We start from the raw sequence: 10,142 nt of genomic DNA, 5'->3' as shown, positions 1-10,142 counted from the left end.
ACAACCTCCCCTTTGAATCCTCATAAGACTAGGTCTTTATCAAGTCAAAATTTTGAACCAATGGTCATCATATGACCACCAATTCATGCGCCCCTATTCAGCCCAAAAAGGGTCCAGATACATTTGAGCTGTTGCATTAAAGTTTGAACCAACTAACTCACTGATTCTCTCAACAACCAAATCTGATTGGAGCTTGTTGGTTTGACAAGATGACAATCATCTCCCACCAAAATGGCGCCCCAAATCAGCCCTTGGAGATCTCCATAGATCTTCTCTTGATACAAGGGATTTGTTCCAACAAGATCTCATCTTATCCTTTTGTTATGAAACAACTTTTCATAGCCAATTCAAATTCGAATTCAAACATTTAAATTCAAACGTTCAAACATTTAAATTCTAAATTCAAATTCAAATTCAAAATTCAAATTCAAAATTCAAATTTCAAAATTCAAATTCAAAATTCAAATTTCAAAATTCAAAATTCAAAATTCAAATTTCAAATTTCAAAATTCAAATTCAAATTTCAAATTTCAAATTTCAAAATTAAAATTTCAAATTCAAAATTCAAAATTTAAATATTTTATAATTAATTTAACTAATTAAATTAATTAGTAATGTCTTGGACCATCCAAGCCCATTAACAATACCATGCGCCCTCTCCCTCTTAGGTGGGCTTCCAAACTTCATCTTGGGCTAACAACCATTATTAGGCCCAATACCTTTAATGCTATATCATCATGACATTAAGGTGTTAGTGTGTGACCCATTAGGTCCAACATAGCCACTGACATAAATGGGCTCGGGCCCAAGCCCACAACCCATTTAATGACAACACAGAGCACTAGCAATGCTTTGTTGCCCAAGAGCTAGTTAGATTAATGACTTGATCATCCTATTACACATATTTGGTTGCCGTATGTGTTTCTTTTCGTCTCGGTTACCTTCCCATAAAACCTAGGGTAAGGAAGCGTATCAACCCTTGCGGTTTAAGGTAAGCTTTATTCAAAATAGGGAATCTTCAATTTACTGACTCTAAAGGCAGATCATCTCATGATCTCTTTTACTGTGCATAGATTCCTGAGTCCCTGTAAATGTCATCCCGATTTCTCCGGTTTACGGGTAACCTGATCTCTTTAACTTGCATCTGAATACAAGTAGATAAGTCGTGCTAGTCTTACCCGAGATCACTGATCCCCATTCTCAGTGTCTCTAGACTAGGAACATAAAATTAGGAATAAATATCCAGTATCCTTGAATCCTCATGATCGTGATCTCATCACAGATACTCAAGAGATTCCTATTTTATTCCAAGGGGTTTATCCAGTTACTCATATAAAATATTAACAGTAATATTGAGACAAAATATGAAACAGGATAAATAGTGCTTTTATTTATTTGCAACAATACAAAGGTCCACATATGTCCTAATCTAATTAAAAGATTGTCTCTAGGACATCCATACACTAACAAGCTCCCACTTGGCCTAGAGCCAATCAGAACTAAGTCGTATACCCAAAGCCTCATAATGACTATCATGTTTTCTCTGAGAAACAACCTTTGTCAGAGAATCGGCTAGGTTATCATCTGTGGGAATATGATCCATCATTACATCCATCCTATCAATGATTTCTCTAATCAGGTGATATTTGCGAAGCACGTGCTTAGATCTTTGATGAGACCTAGGTTCCTTTGACTGCGCAATGGCTCCAGTGTTGTCGCAAAGCAACTGTATGGGCTCATCCACGCTTGGAACCATCCTAAGCTCAGATATGAACTTCTTGATCCACACGGCCTCCTTAACTGCTTCTGAAGTAGCTATATATTCAGCTTCTGTCGTTGAATCTGCTGTTGTCTCCTGCTTGGAACTCTTCCAAAATACTGCCCCACAATTTAAGGTGAATACGAACCCTGACTGTGACTTGTAGTCATCTTTGTCACTCTAAAAGCTGGCATCAGTGAACCCTTTCACTGTTAGCTCATCAACCCCATCATAGACCAGAAACACATCCTTAGTTCTTCTTAAGTATTCAAGGATGGTCTTGACTACTGTCCAGTGACCCTCTCCAGGGTCCGACTGGTATCTACTCGTAATGCTCAAAGCATATGAGACATCTGGTCTCGTACATATCATGGCATACATGATGGATCCAATAGCCGAAGCGTATGGAATTCCACTCATGCGATCTTTCTCAGGCTGTGACTTAGGACACATAGCCTTTGAAAGATGTACCCCATGACTGACGGGAAGAAAACCCCTTTTCGACCCTTCCATGCTAAACCTCTTTAGCATCTTGTCAACATATGTGGATTGAGATAAACCCAAAGGCCTCTTGGATCTATCTCTATAGATCTTTATACCAAGTATAAAGGCCGATTCTCCCAAATCCTTCATGGTGAAGCTTTTTGAAAGCCAGTTCTTCGTTGTTTGTAATGTGGGGATGTCATTTCCTATAAGTAATATGTCATCTACATAAAGTACCAAGAAAACGACATTACTCCCACTAACCTTCTTGTAAACACAAGGTTCATCCTCGTTCTTGATGAAATCGTTACTCCTAACGACTTCATCAAAACGAATATTCCAACTCCTTGATGCTTGTTTTAGCCCATAATTGACCTTTGAAGTTTGCATACCATATGTTGTTGGCCTTTGGCTTCAAAACCTTCAGTTTGTGTCATGTACACTTCCTCCTTCAAGAACCCATTCAGGAAGGCGGTCTTGACATCCATTTGCCAAATTTCATAGTCGTGATATGCTGCTATGGCAAGCATGATCCTAATAGATTGGATCATGGCAACTGGTGAGAAAGTCTCATCATAGTCAACTCCTTGTCTTTGACGATACCCTTTCGCAACCAACCTAGCTTTGTAGGTCTGAACGTTGCCATCTGCATCAGTCTTTCTTTTAAAGACCCATTAGTTACCGATAGGAAATATTCCTTGTGGTTTAGGTACCAAGGTCCATACCTTGTTTTGATACATCGAATCCATTTCAGATTCCATGGCTTCAAGCCATCTAGAAGAGTCAACATCCTTGACTGCCTCTTCGTAGTTACTTGGTTCATCATCCTCGACGGTTTGCTGATCCTCAATCACAAACCCATACCTCTCAGGTGGATGGATGACCCTCGTTGACCTACGGAGTTGTGTGTTTACTTCTCCATTGGAGAACATCGCCTGCGGAGCAGACTCGGGTTCCTTAATCTGTTCATGTGGTTCTTGAACTTCTTCAAGATCAATCTTACTCCCACTAGCTCCTTGAGAGATCAAATCCTTCTCAAAGAACTCAACATTCTTTGACACAAACACCTTGTGTTCATCCATGGAGTAAAAATAGTATCCCTTAGTACCTTTGGGATACCCCACAAATAGACATTTAGTACTCTTAGCACTAAGCTTGTCTGATGCCAACGCTTTGACATAAGCTGACGATCCCCATACCCTGAGGTAACTCAGGTTGGGTCTCTTACCATTCCATATCTCATATGGTGTGGTCTGAACAGATTTAGACGGTACCCTATTTAGAAGGTATGCCGCTGTGTCTAAGGCATATCCCCAAAACGATTTTGGAAGTTGAGTCTCACTCATCACAGACCTGACTATGTCTAACAAGGTCCTGTTTCTCCTTTCGGAGACACCATTTTGGTGTGGTGTGTAAGGTGTAGTAAACTGCGAGAGAATTCCATTTTCTCTCAGATAATCCTGAAACTCATGGCTCAGATATTCACCACCACGATCTGATCGTAATGTCTTAATCATCTTGCCACGCTGTTTCTCTACTTCATTCCTAAACTCCTTGAACTTTTCAAAGGCTTCGGATTTATATCTCATTAGGTACACGTACCCAAATCTTGATTTGTCATCAGTAAAGGTGATGAAATAGGAGTATCCTCCTCTAGCCTCTATAGACATTGGCCCACAAACATCAATATGAATGAGTTCTAATAACTCACTAGCCCTATGACTCTCAAGCCCTTTGGGCTTGTGACAAGTCATTTTACCAGCTAGACAAGATTCACATTGTCCATAGGATTCCAAATCCATGGAATCTAGGTATCCATTTGCATGCATCCTAGACAATCTTGTTTCGTTTATACGCCCTAGTCTACAATGTCAAAGATAAGATTGATTATCTATCCTAGGTCGTTTCACGGCTATATTGAGCACTTCAGTTCCCATTTCCAGAACATACAATCCATTTATTAAAGAAGCAGTACCATAAACAATATCATTCGAAATGATAGAAAATGTACCATTCTTAATACTAAAAGTAAAACCATCTTGTTCTAAACAAGAAATAGAAATAATGTTTCTAGAATTGTTTGGAACATAAAGACAATTATTCAAATGCAATAAAAGGCCCGTAGGCAAAATAAAGTCGGCATCTCCAACAGAATGAGCAGCAACCCTTGCTCCATTGCCAACGCAGAGGTCCACCTCGTTTCTCTCCAATCTCCTTGGGCTCCTAAGCATCTGCAACATATTGCAGATATGAGAACCACAACCGCTATCCAATACCGATGAGGTAGGATTAGCACAAGAATAATTTATCTCAATCATGAAAGTACCTGAGGTAGAAGCATCACCATGCTTCTTGTCCTTCACACTCTTCAGGTAGTCTGGACAATTCCTCTTCCAATGGCCTTTCTTGCCACAATGGCAGCACTCAGCATCGCTTTTGTCCTTGGATGCACTCTTACCCTTCTTTTTGCCTTTCTTCTTCTTGGGTTTTCCTTTGGGTTTAAGGGAGTCTCCTTTCGCAGGATCCTTGCCCTTACCCTTTGCCTTGCTAGGCCCACCAATCAGAAGAGCATGTGTCCAATCCTTCTTGATAGACACTTCAGCAGTTGTTAACATGCTTAACAATTCAGGCAAGCTCACAAGCATCCCATGCATGTTTTAATTCATAATGAATTGACTGAAGGAAGGTGGAAGCGAGGTCAGGGCTAACTCATTACTTAGCTCGGCATCCATCACGAAGCCTAGATTTCCTAGCTTCTCAATGAGCCCGATCATCTTAAGAACATGACTGCTCACAGACATGTTCTCAGACATCCTGCATGAGAACAATTCTCTAGAGGCCTCATACCTCTCATGCCTGCCTTTAATGTCATACAACTCCTTGAGATGTAAGACAATAGAGGGAGCATCCATATGCTCATGCTGCTTTTGCAGTTCAGGCGACATGGATGCCAACATGATACAGACAGTCAACACATTGTCATCCATGTGCTGTTTGTGGGCCTCGAAATCAAATTCCGCGAACCCATCTTCCCCTTCCCTAGGAGCTATAGGTAATGCAACATTCAGGACATAAGCTATTTTTTCGGCCCTAAGAACAATTCTTAAGTTCCGATACCAGTCCATAAAGTTTGAACCGGTCAGTTTGTTCGTATCGAGTATTGAGCGCAGTGACAGTGGATTAGTCATACTAAAAACTGAAAAAGATGTAAAGATGATTTAATTAATATATTTAGACCTGTTGTATAAACAAATTATTAAAGACTTTAAATAATTTGTCCCTCCCACTATTTTATCTAAGTCAATGACCCTTCCCATTTGACTTAGGGTTAATCTACTTTTAGATTTTACCTTAGTGAGATTAAGAGTGCAATTATCTATTTTAACCCCCGTCTGTGACCGCAAGATTAATTTAAATAATGGGTTGATCCTCATCAACAGTATCTCATACCCTCTCTTAACATTAGGTTGACAACTCCTTGTCACTTAGTGGTGCATCTCATGCAACCAACCTAGCATTATTACGCTAAGCATATAAGCCCGGCTGAGCCTGCAACTTATGTCTCAGTTAAGTATTAACCAGCACCCTAAGTGTCTAACACTTCTAATACTACTCTTACTCAACGAAACAGTGGGTCCCAACTGAGTTGTGGAGCACCACTATGTAGAGGAGGTTCGAGTAATATTGGTGGTGGGAGGTAATCATATGCTTAATAATTTATTCCTTTAAGGGTTCCTTTTATTTGGGATTTATTATGTCTCATCAAACGCATTTATATTATTATCATGCTAGTCGTTATCCTATGTCAAACATCTATCGGATTACACTAGTCGAAATTGGACATGCATAATAATACATACAAACACGATTTGTCCAATTCATGCATACTAGTCGTTCAAAACATAAAAGCATACATGCATATAAAACAGTTTTATTTGAGATGGTCATGGTGCTCGTGCATTTGTCCATCTTGCTTCTCAAGCATCGGCTCCTCGTAGTCTATACTCCACTAGCCTAATTCTCTAATTACATATAATTAAAGAAACTCCAAAACATCTTTGGAGGGACAAATAATAAAAATACAAAATTCAAAATTCAAATTACAACTCTAATTAAAATAGAGCAAAATTACACATTAATTTAAAATTTGAAATTCGAATTTCGGGCACCATGACCATCCCCTTCCAAATTGCACCTGAAAATTTAAACAGCTTGCAAGCACATAATATCAAATATTATATAAATATTTCCTCACATATATTTTTATAATTTAACAATTAAAATATCAAAACAAGAATCAAAATTCAAAAATTTTCCAATTTTCTCCCGATGGTCGAATTTTGCATCTTTATGCATAATTCAAATCTTTGTCAAATCTTTCTCAAAGATCACAAAAATTAAACCATTTATTCAACCATAACTCATATGGCCGAACCATACATCATCATATACAAAAAATTTATTAAATAAAATTATGGAGAAAATAATGCATTTGAATATTCACATCATGGCAGAATCATATTCCCATTTCAAAAAAAATGTTTCTTTTGAAAACTTTCACAAAGAATCAAAACAAACAAAACCATGAGGTCATGTAGATATATGAACACCATAATCATATTAAACATGTTCATAAAAAAATTCCACATGCAAAGAATTAATCTTTAACAAAAAGACCTTTTGACCGTGATAAAATTAATTTCACAAACAAAGTACCATCACCCGCCGATAGTAAAGCGACCGGGCTCTGATACCACTTGAAGGTAAAATGGCCTTGAAGGCCGTAGCATGTGAGAGGGAAAAACAAAAATTTTCATATGCGGAATTACACATGCAATCAAGAATCATGCTTTATGGCATGTGATGTTACCTTTGTTTGTGAGTTCAAAACTCCAAGACGATCAATGTTAGGTTTGAAGGGTTCAAACCCTCTAACGTTGATCCAGACCACCCACGTCTAGATGCAAGAACGCTTTCTTGAAAGCCACCAATCTCCCACCAAAATGGCGCCCCAAATCAGCCCTTGGAGATCTCCATAGATCTTCTCTTGATACAAGGGATTTGTTCCAACAAGATCTCATCTTATCCTTTTGTTATGAAACAACTTTTCATAGCCAATTCAAATTCGAATTCAAACATTTAAATTCAAACGTTCAAACATTTAAATTCAAATTCAAATTTCAATTTCAAATTCAAATTTCAATTTCAAATTCAAATTTCAAATTTCAAATTTCAAATTCAAAATTCAAAATTCAAATTTCCAAATTCAAATTCAAATTTCAAAATTCAAATTTCAAATTTCAAATTTCAAATTCAAAATTCGAATTTCAAAATTCAAATTCAAATTTCAAAATTCAAAATTCAAATTCAAAATTCAAAATTTAAATATTTGATAATTAATTTAACTAATTAAATTAATTAGTAATGTCTTGGACCATCCAAGCCCATTAACAATACCATGCGCCCTCTCCCTCTTAGGTGGGCTTCCAAACTTCATCTTGGGCTAACAACCATTATTAGGCCCAATACCTTTAATGCTATATCATCATGACATTAAGGTGTTAGTGTGTGACCCATTAGGTCCAACATAGCCACTGACATAAATGGGCTCGGGCCCAACAAGCCCACAACCCATTTAATGACAACACAGAGCACTAGCAATGCTTTGTTGCCCCAGAGCTAGTTAGATTAATGACTTGATCATCCTATTACACATATTTGGTTGCCGTATGTGTTTCTTTTCGTCTCGGTTACCTTCCCATAAAACCTAGGGTAAGGAAGCGTATCAACCCTTGCGGTTTAGGGTAAGCTTTATTCAAAATAGGGAATCTTCAATTTACTGACTCTAAAGGCAGATCATCTCATGATCTCTTTTACTGTGCATAGATTCCCGAGTCCCTGTAAATGTCATCCTGATTTCTCCGGTTTACAGATAACCTAATCTCTCACAGAGATTTGACGAATTCCTTCAGCTTATCACCCTAGCCTTGTGCTCTTTCAGGACAAGCCCAACAGTATACCTATGAGTCTCCATGTTTCAGGCAGACAAGGTATACAGTCAAAGCATGCCTTCTAGTACACAGTTTAGGTAATAACTTCTGGTATAAGGAAAGACATACCCAAATATAAAGAGACTACTCTAATGATACTCTCTGTGAGATTTCCTCATAGAGTCTCTTTTGTAGGTCAGTTCAGTGCGAGCTATACCCTTATAGATCCACCCACGACTTTAGCTAAGACATCTCCATATCTGTAGCTCATGAGGTCTTTACCTTGCATCCGAATACAGGTAGATAAGTCGTGCTAGTCTTACCCGAGATCACTGATCCCCATTCTCAGTGTCTCTAGACTAGGAACATAAAATTAGGAATAAATATCCAGTATCCTTGAATCCTCATGATCGTGATCTCATCACAGATACTCAAGAGATACTTATTTTATTCCAAGGGGTTTATCCAGTTACTCATATAAAATATTAACAGTAATATTGAGACAAAATATGAAACAGGATAAATAGTGCTTTTATTTATTTGCGACAATACAAAGGTCCACATATGTCCTAATCTAACTAAAAGATTATCTCTAGGACATCCATATACTAACAGGATGGAGGAACAATAACAACTTGCCTTATTCTCAAGGGCAACAGCAAGGATCAAGCTATGCTCCAGCACAGCAGATGCAAAGGCCACCATTCCAACAACAACAACAGCAGTACCAACAAACTAGACATCAATCTGACAACTCTAGTTCGTTGGAGAATATGCTGAAGGACTTCACGGCAAGGAATGATGCCACTATTCAGAGTCAATCAGCATCAATAAAGAACTTGGAGAATCAAGTAGGGCAGTTAGCTAATGCCACGAGAAGCAGACTCATAGGCACACTGCCTAGCAACACTAAAAATCCAAGAAGAGAAGGAAGTGAGCAGATCAAGGCTATAACATTGAGGAGTGGAAAGATTGTAGATGAACCAGACCATATTAAAGACTACCACAAGATGAAGGAGTTAGAAGGCCAGAATGTCGGAGATAAGGTTGCTGTGGAAGAAGATATTGGAGAGCAAGAGGTTGACAATCAGACCAAAAGTCCAGAATAGAATGTTGTAGCAAAGAAGCAGCATAGTCAGCCTGCTGACAAAGCAAGTAGACCACCACCTCCTTTTCCTCAGAGGCTTCATAAGCAGCAAGATGACAAGCAATTCAAAAGGTTCATGGACGTGCTAAAGCAATTGCATATCAATGTTCCATTGGTAGAGGCTCTTGAACAAATGCCTAGCTATGCAAAGTTCATGAAAGACATCTTGTCAAGAAAAAAGGGAGTCAAAGAGTATGAGACAGTAGCCCTTTCCCAAGAAAGTAATAGGTTCTTGAACAAGTTGCCACCTAAATTGAAGGATCCAGGGATTTTCACAATCCCTTGTTCAATTGGTAACACCTATGTTGGTCAGGCATTATGTGATCTTGGTGCATCCATCAATCTGATGCCTAAGAGTATTTTCACCAAATTGGGAATCAGAGAAGCACGTCCAACCACTGTCACCCTACAACTTGCTGACAGATCCATCACTTACCCTGAAGGAAATATTGAAAATGTGTTGGTAAAAGTGGATAAGTTTATATTTCCTGCTGACTTCATTGTTCTTGATTTTGAAGCAGATAGGGAGGTACCCTTGCTCTTGGATAGACCATTCTTAGCTACTGGAAGAACTCTTATTGATGTTGAAAAAAGAGCTCTGACTATGAGAGTCAATAACGAGCAAATAACTTTTAATGTGTTAAATGCTTTGTGTAAGAACCTACACCATTAATTAAGGAAGTTAATTAATTAATTATGTGAAATTAGGAAATAATTTCATAATTGATCCGAATAATTATTATGAGGCTTAAAGAAATATAGA

At 38.1% G+C, this 10,142-nt stretch overlaps 1 protein-coding gene across 1 annotated transcript; it reads left to right on the top strand.

The window, feature by feature from the left end:
* Positions 1 to 9,455: 9,455 nt before the first annotated feature.
* On the top strand, positions 9,456 to 10,032 carry LOC133290247 (uncharacterized; the record flags this gene model as incomplete). The annotated part of the gene is made up of 1 exon (XM_061488614.1): positions 9,456 to 10,032. A coding segment is annotated over exon 1 (577 nt), but the record flags the coding sequence as incomplete, so codon positions are not given.
* Between the last annotated feature and the right edge of the window lie 110 nt (positions 10,033 to 10,142).

This window comes from Gastrolobium bilobum, unplaced genomic scaffold (assembly GCF_033153095.1).
Source record: "Gastrolobium bilobum isolate Gb01-03AN ecotype WA unplaced genomic scaffold, APGP_CSIRO_Gbil_v1 utg344043, whole genome shotgun sequence".
In the NCBI taxonomy this organism is placed as follows: Eukaryota; Viridiplantae; Streptophyta; class Magnoliopsida; order Fabales; family Fabaceae; genus Gastrolobium; species Gastrolobium bilobum.
This window is presented reverse-complemented; position numbering and strand designations above follow the sequence as displayed.